This window comes from Mirounga leonina, unplaced genomic scaffold (assembly GCF_011800145.1).
Source record: "Mirounga leonina isolate KUSES-001 unplaced genomic scaffold, KU_Mleo_1.0 Mir_127, whole genome shotgun sequence".
NCBI lineage: Eukaryota > Metazoa > Chordata > Mammalia > Carnivora > Phocidae > Mirounga > Mirounga leonina.
In genome coordinates this window covers 76,643,627-76,666,246 of record NW_023270316.1, presented here as the reverse complement: position 1 = coordinate 76,666,246, position 22,620 = coordinate 76,643,627, and the positions used below count along the sequence as shown (strand labels likewise).

Here is a 22,620-nt window from a genome sequence, read left to right as displayed (position 1 = left end):
GATGACCTCTTTAAATTACCCTTCCAACCTAAATTCTCCTCATATTAAATGATTTACCTTTCTCTTGAAAGCGAGGTTTGGCTGGAATTATTGTTTTAACCCAGTCTTTGGTTTTTAATGAGGAGTTTAAAACATTTACTTTCATTTTGATTGCTGTTCTATTTGGGCTTATCTATGTCTATTATTTCATGATTTTTATTTTTTATCATATTGAATTTAAGTCTGAAACAAGTCTGGTATAAGGGGAGATACAGAGAAACAAGTTCATGCATGTACTTGTTGGCCATTATAAGGATTTAGGATTTGTTTTAAATGCAATGGAAGAGCATTGAATTGTTTCAAACAGGGTACTCTTTGATTTCCTATACATCTTAAGATCAATATAATCATTATAAGGGAGAATAGATTTCTTGGAGGAAAGAAAGGAAACAGTAAGGCCAGTTAGGAGGATGTCAACTGTACTTCAGGCAATATCTATTGCCTGGTGACCTGGACTAGGTGGTAACAACAGTCATTGAAAGAAGATAATGATTCCAAATTAAGAACTGACATATAAAGACTTGCCAGTAGATCAAATAGGTGGCAGGAATTGAGAGAAGGGATCAAAGATGGAAAGATTATATTTGCTTCTGGATGATGACATTATTCTCTGGGTAATGGAGAAGTCTGAGGAGAACACGTTTACAAGGCAAAGAGAATAGACAGTTAATGTTTTCGATGCATAAATGCAAGGTATCTATGAAACAACCAAGTGGATATATCAGAGTCAGCTCTTGGATATGTGAGCTATTTATTGCACATAGTTGAAGTCTTGACTAGAGATATAAATGGAGGCCTCATCAACCAACTGAGCTTTGAGAGATGCCAGTGTTAGAGCCCAGCCAGGTAAAGGAAGAGCAGCCACTAAAGAGAAGTGTGAAGAGACAGACAATGGGGTAAGAGGAATGTCATCGGAGCCATTTTCTTGATGCCAAGAGAGACTGTGTTCCCAGAATTTGGGTCCAGGAAAGATGAGAACAGAAACTGTCATTGAATATGCCATCCTGGAGGTCATGATTATCTTAACAAGAGCATCTTCTTTGGAGTATTAAGGCGAAAGGCAGTTTGTGGCGGTGGCAGAATAGAATGGATTGAAGGCAAGAGAGACATCATGTGAAGGTTTGGCTGTGAAGCGGAGTAATGGAAATCTTTTTTGTTTTTTGTAGCACTTGAAAAGCTCATTTCAGTCCATAAGTACTCAATGCATGTGTGGAATCAATCTTAATAGTTATCAGTGTAAACATAAAAATCTAACAGATGTCTGCATATATATTATGCACTGTTTGGACAGAGGTATTCATGCTGAACTCTATTTCTGTAATTGAAAGAACCTGCGAGTAGGGAAGAATAGAGCAGCCTAGAGCAATTTCCCCTTCAGTGTTGGGTTCTATCCATGAACTTCATAGTACTGGGTTCTGTCCGTGAAGTCTTCACCACCATTCCAATTCATTTTGTACCATGGTCTTACTACAGATCTTCACATGAGTATCCATTCATCATAAATTATTCTAGGATTCAGAAGAGAAAGAAGGATGGTATCATCCAAATACTACAGATATTTTATTAGCGGAAATGACCAGACTGTTTACTATGCCTAATTGTGGTGATACTTTTTTTTTTAAAAAAAGTTAACATTATAACACTGGGCTTTTTTATTATTATACTTTCCTTATACAAATAATATTTATACAGGATCATATTATAGAGTTATTTAAGTGTATTATTTATATAATGATATTTTGTTGTGGAAGTTTTTTCCCTGTCTAAAATTTAAATTATATGACCCCAAACAATATGTTCTATTTTCCACAAGAAAAAGATGTTACATCAATTATATATTTTTATATAATCACAGTTGGGAATATTAAATATGAATGCATACATAAGGGAAATATAGTTACACTGAAAATCAATGATTTATTAAGTTATTTTATGAAACTATTGATGAAACATCTCTTTTAATATATGCAAAGAGGTTCTGAGGAATATTTACTTTGAGGCCAAATAGTAATAATAGAAGTAAGATCATATAATTTGAACATTGACAATTTCAGTGATAGAGAAATTGCTGCTCTTATTTAACAATAATATGGATCAGTTTATAGGCTTTATGCCTGCCTTGTACTTGTGTGCATTACGATGATTACATGTCACTATAATATCACTAACTGGTTATGTTAAGTAATTGTCATACATTTAAAAACTAGTTACAGAGTTATAACTCCTTGTAAAAGAGTGCCACTGACACTCTTAGAATAATTTCAACTTACCGGAACAGCTTAAAAATCTTATACGTTAGTTTGTATACATCAATTACATTTTCTTGCTCACATCTGTACAAATTCAGCAACAAGATCAAAATCTACTTGTGTTTTAATATATAGACTAAATGTTTCATTAGTTTGATGTCATTTGTTTTACTTTTGTAAAATGATGCATCTCTGGCTTTGTTTAGGGCCTGAAGGCGCACTTTTTGAACATTCAGTGGAGACCCCCCTCGTAAGAGCTGACCCATTTCAGGACCTGAGGTAAGAATTTTGTTCAAACATAAACTCTAATATGGAAGATACCTGGATATGTGCTGGAACAATATTTTAGCAGTCATTACCAGATTGTGTCTTATTCCATTAACCCAGTTAATTGTCTTTATTCTCATGATGTTCCACTTATTAACTAGTCATTACTTACTAAAATCCAAAGGAAGTAAAAAGTTCCACTGATTCCCTATGTTTGATCCATCCAAAACAGAAAATTTGCCATCTTAACCACTTTTAGGTGTACAGTTCAAGAAAGTATTTTAGGTACATCCCCACTGTTATACAACCATCACCACCCTCCATCTCCAGATTTCTTATCATTTTGCAGAACTAATACTCTGTGGCCAGTAAACAACTTCCCATTCTCACCTCTACCAAACCTGGAAATCACCATTCTACTTTCTGTCTCCACAAATTTGACAACTCGAAGCACCTCATATAAATGAAATCATACAGTATTTGTACTTTGTGACTGGCTCATTTCGCTTAGCATAATGTCCTCAACCTTTGTTATATCTTTACATAATGTCAGAATATATAAAATCACCTAGTTCCAGATTGTAAATGTATTCTTTATAGAAATCTCTGTGTGCCTATGTGTACTTTACTTTATCAATGCACTACTGAATGACATTTATTGCTGTCACTGTTTATTCCAATATTATATTTATATTTTATAACAAAATCAAATACTATTTTTTAAAAACAAGTACCTAAAATCTAAGGTATCCCTTAAAATTACATTAAGTATTTGAACTTGAAATATATGAAGAACAATTAACATCCTAATATATTATGTATAATAGAGGAAATTAAGGAGTCCTGGCTTTACACAGAGAAGCCTTGTGACCTTGGCCAAACTTACCTTTTGAAACTATTTTTCTCATCTATAAAATGTTGATAGTAACATATTATCTCAATGTATTCTAGGAAAGATTTAATTAGCTATTAGGTTAAAAGTATTTTGTAAACTGAAAGTTGAATACAAATAATCATTTTTATTATCATTATCATACCAAGAAGATAATCACAGTAAATGGAATAAAAGTTAGAAAATTAAGCATTTCTCTGATCTTTAATATCTAATTAAATATTAATTAAAAGCAAATGAAGGTTCAATTCATCTTACCCACTTAGAGAACATTTGCAGCATGAAAATAAATTGTGATTCTAATTACATTAGAACAATTTCATTATTTTTGATAAAGGATCACAAGATCAATATTACAGAATTATTATAGTTAGGGAAGAAGAACATTTTACATTTCTAGGATAGAAAAATGATTCAATATCTTTAAAAATAATCCCATTAAAACCAATTTGAAATTATAAAATAATATAAATTGTAGAGATGCCAGACTCCTTTTTGAAGTAATTTACTTAACTGTTTTAAAATATATGGATCTCGAAATTAAACCCTTTAGCTTATGTTGTCCCATCAGGGTATAATCTGCTGGTTATACAGCAGGCCCTTGCTAAAAAAGAAATGGCAGAAGAGTATCCTCCTGCTTTCTAAAAGGTGGTACTAAGTGGGGGGTGGTCACATAAACCAGGTGTTACAGGCAAAGTGATTAAGAAGATAATGAAATTGTAAAAAAATCCTGGAGGAATGGGGCGAGGATGGAAGGCATGAACTGACAAGTACTGAATGTCTTCAACTGCCAGGATCTGTGCACTGTCCCATAATTTATCTTATTTAATCATCAACTCTACCTTAAAAATAAGCAACTTTATCCCCATTGTATAAAAGAGGAAAACCAAGATCTACATAGCAGCATGTTCTAATCAAAGATTAAAAAGTAGCATAAATAAATAAACAAACAAATAAATAAATAGTAGCCAATGGATTATTCAAATTCAGCTCTGACTCCAAAGTCCATGTTTGTTGGGTGTATTCTCTCCACCACCTAAGTGGACCCTTGAGTGATTTATTCTTTGATTTACAACCAGACTCCTCTAAATGATTATATGATATTTATATTTTCTTCTATAAATTCTTACCATAAACTGTCTTTCACTTTATATTTCTGAGTCTAGTACCATTACTATTCCTGACTTGAGTAAAGTGAAAATGATTCTAGAATCCCCTGAAAACAATGAATGGGGATTTTTTAGAGTTGAGATCATTATGCATTTATAAATATAATCTCTGAAATATACATGTTTAAATATCACAAGTTTAAATTTTTTATTTTTTTATTATGTTATGTTAATCACCATACATTACATCATTAGTTTTTGATGTGGTGTTCCATGATTCATTGTTTGCGTATAACACCCACTGCTCCATGCAGAATGTGCCCTCTTTAATACCCATCACCAGGCTAACCCACAAGTTTAAATTTTGATATTTGTTCAAATGGTAGTCATAGAAGGGTGACAATTATTATTTTCTTTTAGAAGAAAGATAATGTGTATTTAAGCTAGATGCCACTACATTTCTTATAGCAAAATCATTCACAAGAAAAATACGAAGTCTGATATGCTTCCTTCATTCTGACATGCTACTTTTCATTTGTACATGATATAATTCATTCTTTTTTAAAAATTCAGCTAAAATATACTAAACATGTTTATGTACTGGAATGGTTGCTAGTTCTACAGTGATAAAATGCGTGGATCCTGCCCTTAATGATTTTAAAGTCTGTTGGGAAAGGAAACATGCAAACAAGTTAAAACAGTATAATTCCTTGCTATGATGAAAGTCCAAAATATAGTGAGGGCATAGGAGAAAAAGCATAAAATCTTCCCAGGGTAATCTGAGATGATGTCACAGAGAAGGAAGCAACTGAAAATTAAGGAAATCAGTAGGTGTTAATATCACAGGGTAAACTGTAAACCCCCTGCAACCCAATGGGGATGTGGTGTCAATTAAGTAAGTTATTTGTAAATTCCTTGAAACGATGCCTAGCACATAGTCAATAATATAGGTGTGTGTTTTCATTAAATAAGTAAAATGAGAGGACATGGAAACATTTGCTCCTGTTTCAAACACTTGTAAATACCAGTTTACTTATGAATAAATAAAAACATACATACATACATAAGCAAATGAATAAATATTTATAAGTATATATTGTATACTAATATATATTTATAAGTATACTTATAATATTTATATAAGTATATAATATATATTGTATACTTATATTTATAAGTATATATCATACATATTATATACTTATAAATATTGCTCAAATATTTGTAAATACTGCTCAACTAGAAACCAAGACAAACTCATTCTTAGGTCCCAGTAACAAAGAGGAAATTCATTGTTAGAGCAGAGTGAAATCTAAAGCCAGGGTATTCATGGAGATATCAGGATGTCATAGAGATCGGGAGCTGGGACTTTATATATTATGGGACTGTGATACTAAGGCATAGCTCTCTGTGTGTGTGTGTGTGTGTGTGTGTGTGTGTGTGTGTGTGTAATACCCAGACTGAGATACCCTGTAAACCCTGGCCCCCATGAAAGATATTTGAAACAATTTGCCTAGTAGTCTAAAGATGCTGCAAACCCATCTTGGGCCACGAGTTGGGTTACCCACAAGAAATCATGAACGATAGGCCTTTGCTCAGCCAAGATCAGAGGACTAAATCCACACTACCTCATTGTATAAGAGCTCAAAGCTGGAAAATTAATGTTAACTACACTAAAGTCAAACTACAGCAAAGAAATATCCCATTACCCACGACATAAAAACATCTATGGAAAACAATCCTTGCTAAAAATGAGCTTACTACAATAAAAATAATAATAATGAAAAGATAAAAAATCAGCAGCCACTACAAGTTACCCCCTAAAACTCTAAGTAGTAGAGCAAAGTGAGAGATTTTAAAACAGACATGAATAAAATGCTCAAAGAAGAAAAAAACTGAATGTAAAGATGAGGCAAAGTCGTATGAAGATGGCAGATTTGGAAAATAACAAAATAGAAATTCTAGAAATGAGAGATCAAGTAATTAAAATAAAATCAGTGGCAACCAGTACTTGGTTTCTCATACCATTCTGCAATAAAAGGAATCAGGATTCTTCAGAGAAATGGCTCATTCTAGGACTGGGGCAGTGAATGTAAGAGATAAATTTGGAGCATTTTGTAGCACCAGTGAATAAGATGCACTCAAAAATTGAAACAACAAGGGTACATCATCAAAAGGACACAGGAACCAAATGAAAGAGTTCCCAATCAAAAAGTTCCAAATCAAAAACAAAACAAAACAAAACAAAACAACACAAAACAAAAAAGTTCCCAATCAAAGCTGGACAATTTAAGCAAAAAATTTTTAACATACTGGGTCATAACCCAAAGTTGATGGGTATCAACTCTCCGTGATTTTTTAGATTCCATCAAATACACTGTAAAGTGAGGAGTCTTCTTTCAAAATGACAGTGTTTATAATGCGGCAGAAATGGTATATTTTGCAAATACTTAAATTTATGTAAAACACAATGTCAACTTAAAAATGGGTAATGGGCACCTAGTTTTTCATTCTTTTAGGACAGCCTTGAAGAGCACTGCTCTGGGCTGGCTATACTACCAAGTTTCACAAAGTGTGGGTTTCAGAAGTGAACATACTGAACTTAGCCAGACTTGGCCAGTGTGCCTCTCCAAGTGCTTTGTGCTGATTTATAATTCGATGAGCGGTTTCAGAGGCTCTTTCCTCACCTTTTACCAGCATTTCGCACTGTCAGACTTTATGACCTTTTTCATGCTGATCGGTGTGATCTTCTGTTATTTTACATTTCATTTCCCTGGCGACTAGTGTGGTTAAGCATCTTTCATATTTTTATTCTGTTATTAAGGCTGCTGCTTCTGGAATTGACTCCATCTTCTTTGCTTCTTTAATTACTTTTTAAAACACATTTATAGCGATTAAAATATACTATATAGGTGGCGCCTGGGTGGCTCAGTCGTTAAGCATCTGCCTTCGGCTCATGTCATAATCCCAGGGTCCTGGGATCGAGCCCCGCATCGGGCTCCCTGCTCAGCGGGAAGCCTGCTTCTCCCTCTCCCTCTCCCCCTGCTTGTGTTCTCTCTCTCGCTGTGTCTCTCTGTCAAATAAATAAACAAAATCTTAAAAAAAAAATAAAATAAAATAAATTAATTAAATAAATAAAATAAAATATACTATATATTCTGAATATTAACATTTTTGCTATTAACATTTTTCTATTAATTTTTAATGTTTATATACTCAAAATTATTAATCTTTTTTTTTTCATTAAATCTGAATTTTAAACTTTTCTTAAAGAAGAGGAATTTGTCAGCCCCGTTGCTGGTCTGGCTTTCCCTTCTATATCAGAATACATTGTAGATCCCTGATGCATTTAGAGGTTATTCTTGTGTGAAGTATAAGGTGTGAGGTCTGTGTCTAATTTTCTCTTTTCCAATCAGCCAACCAGAGGTGCCAACAATTAGATAATTAGAAAATCTACCTTTGTGACTACAAATTGAAATACAACCATAATCATGTATTAAATTTCCCTATGCATGTGGGTCTGTTTGTATGTTTTCTTTTTTTTTTAAATTTTTTATTGTTATGTTAATCACCATACATTACATCATTAGTGTTAGGTGTAGTGTTCCATGATTAATTGTTTGTGCACAACACCCAGTGCTCCATGCAGAACGTGCCCTCTTTAATACCCATCACCAGGCTAACCAATCCTCCCACCCTCCTCCCCTCTAGAACCCTCAGTTTGTTTTTCAGAGTCCATCAGATCTCATGGTTCGTCTCCCCCTCTGATTTGCCCCCTTCATTCTTCCCTTCCTGCTATTTTCTTTTTTTTTTTAACATATATTGCATTATTTGTTTCAGAGGTACAGATCTGAGATTCAACAGTCTTGCACAATTCACAGCACTTGCCAGAGCACATACCCTCCCCAGTGTCTATCACCCAGTCACCCCATCCCTCCCACCATACGCCCACTCCAGCAACCCTCAGTTTGTTTCCTGAGATTAAGAATTCCTCATATCAGTGAGGTCATAAGATACATGTCTTTCTCTGTTTGACTAATTTCGCTCAGCATAATACCCTCCAGTTCCATCCACATCATTGCAAACGGCAAGATCTCATTCTTTTGGATGGCTGCATAATATTCCATTGTATATATATACCACTTCTTCTTTATCCATTCATCTGTCCATGGACATCTTGGCTCTTTCCACAGTTTAGCTATTGTGGACATTGCTGCTATAAACATCAGGGTGCACATACTCCTTTGGATACCTACATTTGTACCTTTGGGGTAAATACCCCGTAGTGCAATTGCTGGGTTGTATGGTAGCTCTATTTTCAACTTTTTGAGGAACCTCCATACTGTTTTCCAGAGTGGCTGCACCAGCTTGCATTCCCACCAACAGTGTAGGAGGGTTCCCCTTTATCCGCATCCCCACCAACATCTGTCATTTCCTAACTTGTTAATTTTAGCCACTCTGACTGGTGTGAGGTGGTGTCTCATTGAGGTTTTGATTTGGATTTTGCTGATGCCAAGCGATGTTGAGCACTTTTTCATGTGTCTGTTGGCCATTTGGATGTTTTCTTTGGAAAAATGACTGTTCATGTCTTCTGCCCATTTCTTGATTGGATTATTTGTTCTTTGGGTGTTGAGTTTGATAAGTTCTTTATAGATTTTGGATACTAGCCCTTATTCTGATATGTCATTTGAAAATATCTTCTCCCATTCTGTCAGTTGTCTTTTGGTTTTGTTGACTGTTTCTTTTGCTGTGCAAAAGCTTTTTATCTTGACGAAGTCCCAAGAGTTCATTTTTGCCCTTGCTTCCCTTGCCTTTGGTGATGTTTTTAGGAAGAAGTTGCAATGATTTCTGCACATTGATTTTATATTCTGCCACTTGACTGAATTCCTGTATGAGTTCTGGCAGTTTGGGGGGGGAGTCTTTTGGGTTTTCCACATAAAGTATCATATCATCAGCAAAGAGTGAGAGTTTGACTTCTTCTTTGCCGATTTGGATGCTTTTGATTTCTTTTTGTTGTCTGATTGCTGTGGCTAGGACTTCTAATACTATATTGAATAGCAGTGGTGATAGTGGACATCCCTGCCGTGTTCCTGACCTTAGGGGGAAAGCTCTCAGTTTTTCCCCATTGAGAATGATATTCGCTGTAGGTTTTTCATAGATGGCTTTTATGATATTGAGGCATGTAGCCTCGATCCCTATACTCTGAAGAGTTTTGGTCAAGAAAGGATGCTGTACTTTGTCAAATGCTTTTTCTGCATCTATTGAGAGGATCATATGATTCTTGTTCTTTCTTTTGTTAATGTATTGTATCACATTGATTGATTTGTGGATGTTGAACCAACCTTGCTGCCCAGGGATAAATCCCACTTGCTCATGGTGAATAACCCTTTTAATGTACTGTTGGATCCTATTGGCTAGTATTTTGGTGAGAATTTTTGCATCCAAGTTCATCAGGGATATTGGTCTGTAATTCTCCTTTTTGATGGGGTCTTTGGTTTGGGGATAAAGGTAATGCTGGCCTCATAAAATGAGTTTGGAAGTTTTCCTTCCATTTCTATTTTTTGGAACAGTTTCAGAAGAATGGGTATTAATTCTTCTAAAATGTTTGGTAGAATTCCCCTGGGAAGCCATCTGGCCCTGGGCTTTTGTTTGTTGGGAGATTTTGGATGACTGCTTCAATTTCCTTAGTGGTTATAGGTCTGTTCAGGTTTTCTATTTCATCCTGGTTCAGTTTTGGTAGTTGATACATCTCTAGGAATGCATCCATTTCTTCCAGGTTATCTAATTTGCTGTCAAAGAGATGCTCATAATATGTTCTTATAATTGTTTGTATTTCTTTGGTGTTGGTTGTGATCTCTCCTCTTTCATTCATGATTTTGTGGATTTGGGTCATTTCTCTTTTCTTTTTGATAAGTCTGGCCAGGGGTTTATCAATCTTGTTAATTCTTTCAAAGAACCAGCTCCTAGTTTCGTTGATCTGTTCTACTGTTCTTTTGGTTTCTACTTCATTGATTTCTGCTCTGATCTTCATTATTTCTCTTCTCCTGCTGGGTTTAGGCTTTATTTGCTGTTCTTTCTCCAGCTCCTTTAGGTGTAGGGTTAGGTTGTGTACTTGAGACCTTTCTTGTTTCTTGAGAAAGGCTTGTATTGCTCTATACTTTCCTCTTAGGACTGCCTTTGCTGCATCCCAAAGATTTTGAACAGTTGTGTTTCCATTCATTGGTTTCCATGAATTTTTTTAATTCTTCTTTAATTTCCTGGTTGACCCATTCATTCTTTAGTAGGATGCTCTTTAGCCTCCATGTATTTGAGTTCTTTCTGACTTTCCTCTTGTGATTGAGTTCTAGTTTCAAAGTATTGTGGTCTGAAAATAGGCAGGGAATGATCCCAATATTTTGGTACCGGTTGAGATCTGATTTGTGACCTAGGATGTGATCGCTTCTGGAGAATGTTCCATGGGCACTAGAGAAGAATGTGTATTCTGTTGCTTTGGGATGGAATGTTCTCAATATGTCTGTGAAGGCCATTTGGTCCAGTATGTCATTTAAAGTCTTTATTTCCTTGTTGATCTTTTGCTTAGATGATCTGTCCATTTCAGTGAGGGGGGTGTTAAAGTCCCCCACTATTACTGTATTGTTGTCAATGTGTTTCTTTGCTTTTGTTATTAATTGCCTTATATAATTGGCCGCTCCCATGTTAGGGGCATAGATATTTACAATTGTTAGATCTTCTTGTTGGATAGACCCTTTAAGTAGGATATAGTGTCCTTCCTCATCTCTTATTACAGTCTTTGGTTTAAAATCTAATTTGTCTGACATAAGGACTGCCACCCCAGCTTTCTTTTGGTGTCCATTAGCATGGTAAATGGTTTTCCAACCCCTCACTTTCAATCTGGGCGTGTCTTTGGGTCTAAAATGAGTCTCTTGCAGACAGCATATCGATGGGTCTTGTTTTTTAATCCAATCTGGTAGCCTGTGTCTTTTGATTGGGGCATTTAGCCCATTTACATTCAGGATAACTATTGAAAGATAGGAATTTAGTGCCATTGTATTGCCTGTAAGGTGACTGTTACTGTATATTCTCTATGTTCCTTTCTGGTCTATGTTGCTTTTAGGGTCTCTCTTTGCTTAGAGGACTGCTTTCAAGATTTCTTGTAGGGCTGGTTTCATGTTTGCAAGTTCCTTTAGTTTTTGTTTGTCCTGGAAGCTTTTTATCTCTCCTTCAATTTTCAATGACAGCCTAGCTGGATATAGTATTCTTGGCTGCATATTTTTCTCATTTAGTGCTCTGAATATATCCTGCCAGTCCTTTCTGGCCTGCCAGGTCTCTGTGGATAGGTCTGTTGCCAATCTAATGTTTCTACCATTGTAGGTTACAGATCTCTTCTCCCGAGCTGCTTTCAGGATTTTCTCTTTGTCTCTGAGACTTGTGAGTTTTACTATTAGATGTCGGGGTGTTGACCTATTTTCATTGATTTTGAGAGGGGTTCTCTGTGCCTCCTGGATTTTGATGCCTATTTCCTTCCCCATATTAGGGAAGTTCTCTGCTATAATTTGCTCCAATATACCTTCTGACCCTCTTTCTCTTTCTTCTTCTGGGATCCCAATTATTCTAATGTTTCATCTTATCATATCCCTTATCTCTCAAATTCTGCCCTCATGATCCAGTAGTTGTTTATCTCTCTTTTTCTCAGCTTCTTTATTTTCCATCATTTGGTCTTCTATATCACTGATTCTTTCTTCTGCCTCATTTATCCTAGTAGTTAGCATCCCCATTTTTTATTGTACCTAATTAATAGCCTTTTTGATTTTGACTTGGTTAGATTTTAGTTCTTTTATTTCTCCAGACAGATTTTTTCAAATAACTTCCATGCTTTTTTCAAGCCCAGATAGTATCTTTAAAGTAATGATTCTGAATTCTAGACCCGACATCATACTAATGTCCGTATTGAGTAGGTCCCTGGCAATCAGTACTACCTCTTGTTCTTTTTGTTGAGGTGACTTTTTCTGTCTTGTCATTTTGTCCAGAGGAGAATAGATTAATGAGAGAACAAAATGCTAACAGGGTAACAACGTCCCCAGAAAATACATACTAAACAAATCAGAAAAGACCTGAAGCCAGGGGAAAAGAAATGGAAAGAAAGAAAATCAAAAAGAAAAAAAAGAAAAGAAAAAGAAAAAGGTAAAAACAAACAAAAACAGAACAAAACAAAAAAAAAAGAACATGATCAAATATGATCAGGCTTGTGCATAGATCAGTGCCACACACTAGATTTTGGGTGTATTATGGTCTGTTAGAAGAAAGTGCCTCCCGAAATTTTAAAGAAAGAAAAACTTTTATATGTACAAAAATAAGGGTTGATATGATGAAGGAATGGAATATGACTGTAATGATAAAAATTATAAAAAATTTTATAAAAGGAATTGATAAGAAGTTGTTTGAAAAATAGAAAGAAGAGGATTTAAAAAAAAGAGGGGGGAGAGAATGTAATCAGGCAGGAGAGTAGAACAAAACCATACACTAGACATTTAGGGTATATTGATCTGTTAGAAGAAACTATCTCAAAATTTTAAAGAGAGAACAACTTATATATATATACATGCCAAAAATAAGGGTAACTACTATGAAGGGATAGAATATGGCTCTAAAAATGAAAAATAAAAATGTTTTTTAAAAAAGGGATTGATAAGATGTTGGTTGAAAAAGGGAAAAAGAAAAATTAAAAAAAAAAAAGACAGTTTAAAAAAAAACCTAACTTTGAAAGACTAAAGAATCATGGTAAAAAAGCCATGAATTCTATGTGCAGTATTCCCCTAGCAGTGGCATTCTGCTGTTCTCACTGACCGGTAACCTTGGTCTTGGCTGGCTGTTCTTGCTGATCTTCTGGGGGAGGGGCCTGTTGCCGTGGTTCCCAAATGTCTTTGCCGGAGGTGGAATTGCCCCGCCCTTGCCAGGGCGGGCTAAGTAATCTGCTTGGGTTTGTTCTAGGGAGCTTTTGTTCCCTGCAAGCTTTCTGTACAGCCTTGGAGGCCAAGAGTGAAAATGGCGGCCTCCCAATCTCCGCTCCGGAGGAGCCGGGACTCGGGCCCGCTCCTCAGTGCAATTTGTCTTTTTAAACCTGTACGTTTAATAAAGGTCCATTTTGATCACCTGTATTTCTCTAGGAAATTACTAATTTAATCATGGTTTTCAAATGTATTTGTATAAATACATGGTCTGAAAGTGGTATCTTGTGAATTAAATTCCTTCTGTTTCAGTGTTTTTTCAAACAACTCACTGATAAAAAAAAAAAATCAGTGTCTATAAATGCACCATTAACAAATGAAGCATTGATTATTCTCAGCTTGCATAATTACATTTCTTATCCCAAGTGTTTATTTCTCATTTATCACAGGTTACCATCTTGAAGCTACTTAAACAATGAAAGCAATTTGTGCCTCATGGTAATTAACAGTTTATGGTGTGGCTGGTCTTCCTTAATTCTAGCAGTTCCAAGAAAAAAGAAAAAATCATAAAATATCAAAACAAAATATAGTATATTTAGTCAATTCAGAAGTAAAAACAGTTTGAGGGGTTGAAAGTTTCATCCAATAACAGAAAGTAAAATGCTGGGGGGACTACCTTGGCTGGCTTAGTCGATAGAGCGTGTGACTGTTGATCTCAGGGTTGTAAGTTCGATCCCTATATTGGGTGTAGAGATTACTTAAAAAATAAAATCTTTAAAAAAAAAATGAAAGTTTCATCCAATAATGGAATAGTGAAAATAAACCCTTAGGAACTTGGATATATTGGAAACCACTGCTTGGGCATTAGCGAAGGAAGTGAATTCTTTCAAAAACACTTTCATTTTTCATATTTAGGTCTTTAATCCAACCAGATTTGCTTTTTCATGTGGGGTGTATTATTATGTTTCAGTTGTTTCTCTAGGGATTAAATTTCTGGATTTGAGATTTTATCCCCTATAGTAAAGTTTCTAACTTTTAATAGGTGAATTTAACTACTTATATTTATTATGATCACTGATTTATTTGACATATTTCTGTGATGTCATGTTTAATTTACTGTGCTTTTTCTTTTCATTTTTTCTTCTTTCTGACCTTTGGTTCGGTTATTAAACTTCTCCTTATTCTCCCTGCCATATTTCTCTCTAGTGGTTCTGGTTTCATTCTTTTAATGATTATCCTTTATATTTTATATGCATGGAGATAAATTAATACTTTCTAAGTTTGTCATTATCATTCTCTTTTCAAATTATACCAAAATTTTAGAAAGTTATTCCCACCCAAATTTCACTTTGTGTGTTGTTTTGTTTCAACTTTGCTTTTACTCATCTCTCTGGTTGTTTTTCAGGCAATAAAGATTTAGCTTTACCCACACGCTGTGTTGATTTTTCTAATGTCCATCGCTGCTTCTTCCAAAATACTCATTTCTTCTGGTTTAGTTTCTATAAGTACTTTCTTCGGTGATGATCTGCATAGACAATAAACTTTTCCTTCTGGGCCTGAGATGTCTAGTCTCTTCATAGCTGAAAGATGGCTAAGTTGGGATATATTTCTAGACTGACAATAATTTTACACTGGCATTTTTAAGATATTATTCATTACTTTTGTGTCTTTGGTAAATAAGCAATTTGATTTTCATTTTGAATACTTTTAAGACCTTCTCATAATCTTAATGTTTTGCAGTTTTACCAGAAAGTGTTTGGGTGCTGGATATGTCTTAATTTGTACTTGGGTATCAATATACCTCTTCAGTTTTAGGAACTCATGTTATTTTTCAATTTTGGAAATGATTAAACATTACCTCTTCATATCTGTGTCTTCTCATTCTCTAGAGTATAGGTGTTCTTAACTTGTGGTCTGTGGATCCCTTGGGTGTCCAAGAATAGAATTTAGTGGGTTAATGATTTTGAATGTGAAAAAAAAAATCCTTCATTTTCACTGACCTCTAATTGAAATTTAGCATCCCTTCAACTATAAATGAGAGATAACAAACCACAGTAGGATTAACAGTTTCTTTGATTTTTTAATCTGTAGAAGCCAGAGATACTTTAATATCACATGAAGGTTATAGCAAATATCTCAAAATACATTACATACTCTTTACTGCTTTGAAATTATAGTAGTTGTAAGCCCTTTGGCCAGATCTTATTTAATTAACAAGTAAGCTCATAAATTGCTATATCACCCATTTAAGTAATGTTTACATTTGTATTTAAAAGTCATTAGTTTCCTTTGAAATTCTGTACTTTATTTTATGCATTTAAAAACATTAATTGTGCATTTCAAATTTTACATTTCTTGTTTTCCCACAGAAATACCAAATCTACATTACAGTGTCCTATTCTCTTTTGATATATGGCATGTCTACTATTCAGTCTACCAGAAGACTTTAATTTTTTTATTTCATTAATTTCTACTTACCTCGTTTTTAAATCTTTCTTTTTCTATTCTGGTCTTGTTCTGTGAGTGTTAATTTATCTCTTTGGATGCTCTAAGCTTAGTGTTAGTCCCTTTCTGACTGCTCTATTATCTCTAGTTCCTCATGTTGACAGATTCTCCCATGTGGTTTGAAAATTCTGTCTGAGAGCTCATCCTCTTTGGCCCTTCATCTAGGTGCAGTTCTCACGGGGACTCTTAACATTTGCCTTTAATGTCAGTTTCCCACTCGCTTCTGCCAGGGTCCTGCAGGGGGCACTGTTCTGAAGCCAGCGTTCACAGGTATTTCTCAGGTTGGGCTTATACAAGGCCTGAATAGTGTGTGGATTTGGCTTCTACAATAGTGCATGATTTAAGACTTCCTGCTCACATTCCAGAAAGAGCAGCCTGCTTTAGGGTTCTTATTGTACTGTGTTTTAACTCCCATCTGTATGCCCAGAGCCCATTTCCAAACACTCTTCCCATGCTCTCCCACAGTTGGCCACAACTCCTTCCCTGTAGAGATTTAAAATACCAGACCACAAGGCATTTACCTGCCCATTACCTCCAAGGGCTCCAGCATTTCAACTCCCACTCATCACTCTGGTTACGAGTTTCTTCTGTTCTGGCACTATGAAAATGCCCTTTGTTTTTCTGGGTTTGTTGTTGTTGTTGTTGTTATTTCTGCCTAGTATGTGTTTTAATGTTTTTTATTGTATTTTATGCAGCATTTATATGTAATTGGGGGCTGAGGGTAGAGCTCTGCATCTGTTCATCTGTCTTGACAGGTCTTTATAGAGTGATATTTTTAAAGCAAAAATGGAATCTTGTTATTCCTCTGCTTACATCCTTTAAGCTTCTTGAATGTTAGATTCCTAAGGGCAGGAAGCCTGTCTGCCTTTTTGCTACTGTTTTTCTACAAATCTAGAAAAGCACATGATAGGGACTTAATAAATAAGGGTTAAATGACTAAATACATTATTCCCCACACTTTTAGATTAAAGACCAACACAGTTAACATAGTCTAGTGGTCAGCATGGCCTAACAGTGGACATAATCTAGTCCTTGCATGATTTGCCCAGTGCTGCCTCTAGCTTTTCTTGTCCCAGCTTTTCTTGTCAATTTGTATTTATGCTTCCCAGTCTCTCATCCTATTTACAAAATTTAGACTTACTGTAAGCCTGAAAGAGCTTAAAATCATGAGCAATAACTATTACAATCATACATGCTTGACTAGTTATATTCTCTAAATGCAAAAGTGAATATGGGCAAAGGGCAAGTATACCTATATATATGTGTGTGTGTGTGTATAAACACACAGCTTATTTATTTGGTATATTTCTGGGTCACTGTTCAAAATTTTTTGTTCCTCACATAAGTCATGAGTAAATATTTATATATTTACATATTTGAAGAAAGGGTTGGATATCTAGCAAACTAAAATATAACAAAAGAGAAAAAAATTGAGTTGCTTTATATCTGACTGCTGTTCAGTGTGTTCATGAAAATGTATACTTCAGAACATCCTAATCACAACCTTTTTTGATAAAATGTGTCCCAACTTGTGCTGAACTGACATATTTCATCTTCAAGGCTAGAAATGATACAAAGGGGAAGAAATTTGCTATTCCAGAAGCACCATATTATAATATGGTTTAAAACTAGTAGTTGGTCCTATTGAGGTTATTTTGTTGTTTGATGACTGATCTTTGAAACAAACTCACCTTCCTTAGGATCTTCAAATTTACAAATGGATTGCCTGAAATGGACCAGACCTCTACAAGTTGCTTACATGTCTTCCTCCCTTCCTTTCCTTCCCCATCCCCTTCCCCTTTTTTCCTATCAATCCAGGCAGGAAAAATGTAGACAACTAGCAAAATGGGCAGGCAATCAGCAGACCAAATCATCTAGATGTATCTAAGCGTTTCCCCATAGCCTAAGCTTAACATAATTTGACCAACAAATTCTATAAATGCCTCTAAGTGTTTCCTTGTACTCAAAGTAAATATAAATTTCAAAATGTACAACAGATCAAATTTTACATATTAAGATGTATGTAAGAAAATGAAACTTTGTTTTCTGTAACAAATAGTGGTAGACAAAAACTTGCCAATTAAAGGCAGCAATTCCTCTGAGCTAAACATCTACTGAATAAATATTCAGTCAGTTCAAATGCAAATCAATGACCCAGGTACTTCTTTCCTCTGGAGCCACTCTGCTTTCTCTCTCCTACCCATGCCTACTCTTAATCTTACCTGCTGTGAGAGAATTACACACTGTTTGGTATCCTGTTCCACTTCACTGATCTTTCAATCAGACTTTCAGATTGTTGGGTTGGGTTGGGTTGGGTTGGGTTGGGTTGAGTTGGGTAGGGTTGGATTGGGTTGATTAGGGTTGGGTTGGCTTGGGTTGGGTTGGGTTGGGTTGGATTGAGTTGCATTGGGTTGGGTTGAGTTGGGTTGGGTTGGGCTGGGTTGGGTTGAGTTGGGTCGGGTCAGGTTGGGTTGGGTTAGAGTAGCTGAAAAATCTTTCAAGTGATCATGTTATGCCACCTGGTGGAAATTTAGTATTTTTCAGGCAGAAGCAAATAGAATTTCTCTGGTCCATATACTCCTGGTTCTCTATGTTTGACTTAGTCACAAGGAGATTCTGATAAATTATACAAAAACAAAGCCAGCTGGGGCAGTCTCCATTCTGTTTCCCAACCCTAACAGTTCAGTATTTTCCCAAAAGAAATCTTCACATGTGCCCTGTAATCCTCCTAAATTAAAAAATAAATAAATACATACAAAACCTAAAGACTAAGCTTACATTCTACTTTATGAAGAGGTAGCAAATGAATGTCTTACCCTTAAGTTTGTCTTCTTCCTGGACACGTTTGTGTTTTCACTACAAAGTTTTACAAAGTTATTCACAAATTGCATTTTCTTCTGGTGTGATATGCAGCGTGCTTAACCCTGCCATCTGAGACTATTATGTTGGGGTAGAGTTGTGTAATGTTTTTATCTGTTTTTAGAGGATACTAATTTTGTAGATTCTTATTGATGGGAAGTTAATTTCTTTACTGCACATTATTTCTGGATTTATCGATAAAGAATGTACACTATATTAGCATTCAAGAATGACATCATGATACTATATGCTTTGTTAATTGTATTTTCTACGCAAAGCCATTCAATGAGGGATTCCTGGGGTAGCTTTTTTTTAATACTATTTTTTGTTGCTTCTTTCCCTCATTTCAGGTTAGAATCCCCCACACGAAGTCTAAGCATGGATGCCCCAAAGGGTGTTCATATTAAAGCTCATGCTGGGAAAATTGAGGCTCTTTCTCAAATGGATATCATTTTTCAAAGTAGTGATGGAATGGTGAGTTTGGTATATGAAGCTCCTGTTGTATGTCCTGATGACTTTCAGCGCAGACAGAGACTATCAGTTCTTCAATTACCTACTGATCCAACTTCTCTCAATATGGCAGTCACTGGGACTTACCTGTAAATGACAACCATTATTGGTTGTTGCCTCGAGCCCTATGCTTGCTCACATCAAATTATGTTTAAACAAAAATTAAATATGAAAAATAGGAGCTTTAAAAGTCAACCACAATAAGGATAAAATCTGGAACTTCAAGTCCAGAAATAAAACATCGCTGATATAAGCCAAAGTCATAATGAGGCAGTAGAGCACTTGCTACTCAACATTGATTGTTCTAGTACTAGATAAATTCATGAATTACCCGTCTGAGTTCAGGAAACCTAACAGGCCTCTCCAGACCTGGACCTGTCTTCTCATTTGTCAAATAAGGAAAATAATATTTGCTTAACTATGTCACAGTGCTGTGAGAAGCAATGTGGTAATATGGGTGGCAACATTTTGAAATTATTATATTAATCTGATATTAAGAGGAAGGTGTGGTTGAGGGAGCAAATGGAGGACATGAAAGGCAGCTCATGAGTGTGGACAGGACCCATCCAATGGCAGGCTGCTAGTGGAATATAAAAGACATCCAGTGAAGCCCCTTCAAGTTGTAACTGAAGAAGTTTTGATGCCAAGAGCAGATAAATGCAAAAATGGAAGTCAAGCATTTTGGAATCTCATTACTAAATTATAATGTCACTGCGTACTTAAAATATATTACCTTGAAAAATATGCTAATTTTAATTTTGAAATAGCCTCACTTATTTCCGTGAATAAGGTGCCAATTTTATAGCAGCACATAGCCTGACTCATAAGCTGATGTCCCTTATTACTGGAAGCTAGCTCAAAGTGTGGGGATATCTGGCTTCCCACAAGATATATTCCTATAAAGATAAACGAAGGTGAGCAAGGAAAGGGTATGTGGATTGCCAGTGACTAGAGTTTTCTGGAAGAGCAATAAAAAAATAACAACTAGAAAACAAAGTCACTGATTAACCATAAGAAAGGAAAGCAAAGAAGCCAACAAGGAAAAGGTAAAGCACATTAGCGAAAACCAACTAGCCACAGAACCCAAAGCTCTGGACAATGGCGTAAGTAGGTTCTGCGGTTAAAAAAAAAAAAATACAATACATATTTCATTTCTTTTACTATGACAGTGTCCCAGACCACAAGGTAAAGCTTTGCTTTTAATATTTTTCCACCCACTGCTGCCCATGGCAGTGGTCAGCTTCCCAAGAGGGCGTACAGACTGCAAGCATCGGTTTATGAAAAGAGTAGAGTTCATGGATGAGAGTATGGAAAAGAAGAGTCCAAACTTATTTGCAAGGCACAACATTATGCCCGTCCATGACATGTTTTAATTCCTTCTAATAAGGAGCGCCCTGGCATGGGTAAAATTGGGCTACTCAGTGGAACAGTTCTTCATTCCCAAAAAGATTTCCAAACCTCAATTAATGGCCATCTGTTTATATTTCAGTGTAACTAAGCTGTCATAGGAACAAAAACCCCAATAGCTTTCATTTAATTTTAGTTGGCTTTAGTCTATGTGTCTACTGCTTTTCTAGATCTAAGAGAAGGTAGGGAAATGGTTGGCAGCTAATAGGATGAAGTTAATTCCCTCTCATAGGAAAACAAAATCAGCAGAAATTCCAACATTCACAGGTAAAAATTATTAAGATGAATTTGTTTCTGCGGCTTGTACTTTATCCTAATGGGGTAGAGAAGGTGATTTTAGCATAAAGTCAAAATAGGTCACAAGATAAATGTGAATTAAAACCTTTTTCCAGATAATTCTGAAATGTATTTTTAGTATAGCACATAAATCTTCCTAGCTCAACTAGCACAATGGGTTAAAAAAAAAAAAAGACTTCAATTTGGAGAAGGAATTATTAAGCCCCTGCCTGAATGGAAAATAGAAATAGGCTTTAAAAGACTCTGATAATGACTTAAGGTGCCTATTTCATTTTCTATGCAGAGAAGAAACTAATCTGTTTGGAGCATTTTGAGATAATGAGTTTCACACTATCATGTCCATTCTCTTTTACCACTTCATCTCTCGTTTTCTCCCAAACAGCTTGTGCTTGATGCTGAAACTGTGTGTTTACCCAAGTTGGTTCAGGGGACTCAGGGTGCCGCCGGCAGCTCACAAAGACTCTATGAAATCTGTGTGTGTCCAGATGGGAAGCTTTATCTGTCTGTGGCTGGCGTGGGTACCACATGCCACGAAAACAGTCACATCTGTCTCTAAACCACCTGCATCTTCCACGGAGCACCTGCCTCATTTCATTGAGCTTTACAGATGCCGACCTCAAGCCTTCACACCAAGCAACTTGACATCCTGGTGGATGGTGGATAGGAAGTAGGAGGGCAGACTTTCAAAAGGAACTCAGAAAAATGTACCAGTGAAGGTGTTCTGATGAAAATCCATGATCTCAGAAATGGTGTGCACATATTAGACACAAAAGTCTAGCGATAGCAACAAAAAAAAAAGTCTTTATTCCACTAGGTTTATTTTCATCAAAGCCATTGTGACTTTTCTTTTTCTTTCTTGTAGAAAATCAATCTATAATGGAATATTGAATTGCTGTGTGGAATTAATTTATGCCATTCAACTGTGACTATCTAACTCCCCATAAAAATAGCATTGGTCAATACTAAAATGCCCCCAAAGTTCTGTGTGGTGTTCCCACTATATCACTCCAACCCACAAGTTCTCTCATTTTAATGCAAAGTGTGTCAGGTTTCACAAGAAATCTTCAGGTTTTGAGGGGACTTGGGTTGATCTGATTTTCAGTATGTAGTCAAAGGAATAAATTATATAAAACTAATCGTTTCCTTTATATACAGTTATAAGCAATAAAAATCAACCTACATTTTTCACAAACTTCAGTTTGTCTTCCTTTCTTTAATCCCCACAACAGCACTTTGAGGTAATGTTTTCCCCCAAGTTACTGGTAATTAAAAAAGGTTCAGCTAGGACAAGTCAGAAGGTCAGGCGGTAGCTAGTGAAATTAAACTGAAATGTGACCCTACATGTGAACAGTTGTTTTAATTTCAAAAATCTCTGGTATGTTGTTTCATTCCATCCAAACACCAGCCTATGTGAGAATTGTGTAGATGGGATGATATTCTTTGACAAGTGAAGAAACCAAAGTCCACCAGGATCACACAGCTTGTAGGTGGTGGGACTCCTAACGGCCCAGCCTGTGCATTTACCTCTTACACAAAGTTAA

General features: G+C 35.7%; 1 protein-coding gene across 4 annotated transcripts in view; it reads left to right on the top strand.

Moving 5' to 3' along the window:
- Window positions 1–22,271, top strand: part of SGCG (sarcoglycan gamma) — a 127,876-nt gene extending 105,605 nt beyond the window's left edge. For all 4 annotated transcript variants that reach the window (XM_035003693.1, XM_035003695.1, XM_035003694.1 and 1 more), the window contains 3 exons: window positions 2,495–2,567; window positions 19,216–19,339; window positions 21,462–22,271. In XM_035003693.1, coding sequence (XP_034859584.1) covers window positions 2,495–2,567; window positions 19,216–19,339; window positions 21,462–21,635 — 371 coding nt within the window. In that variant the 3' untranslated portion in view covers window positions 21,636–22,271. The remainder of the gene's footprint in view (window positions 1–2,494; window positions 2,568–19,215; window positions 19,340–21,461) is intronic.
- Window positions 22,272–22,620: the final 349 nt, after the last annotated feature.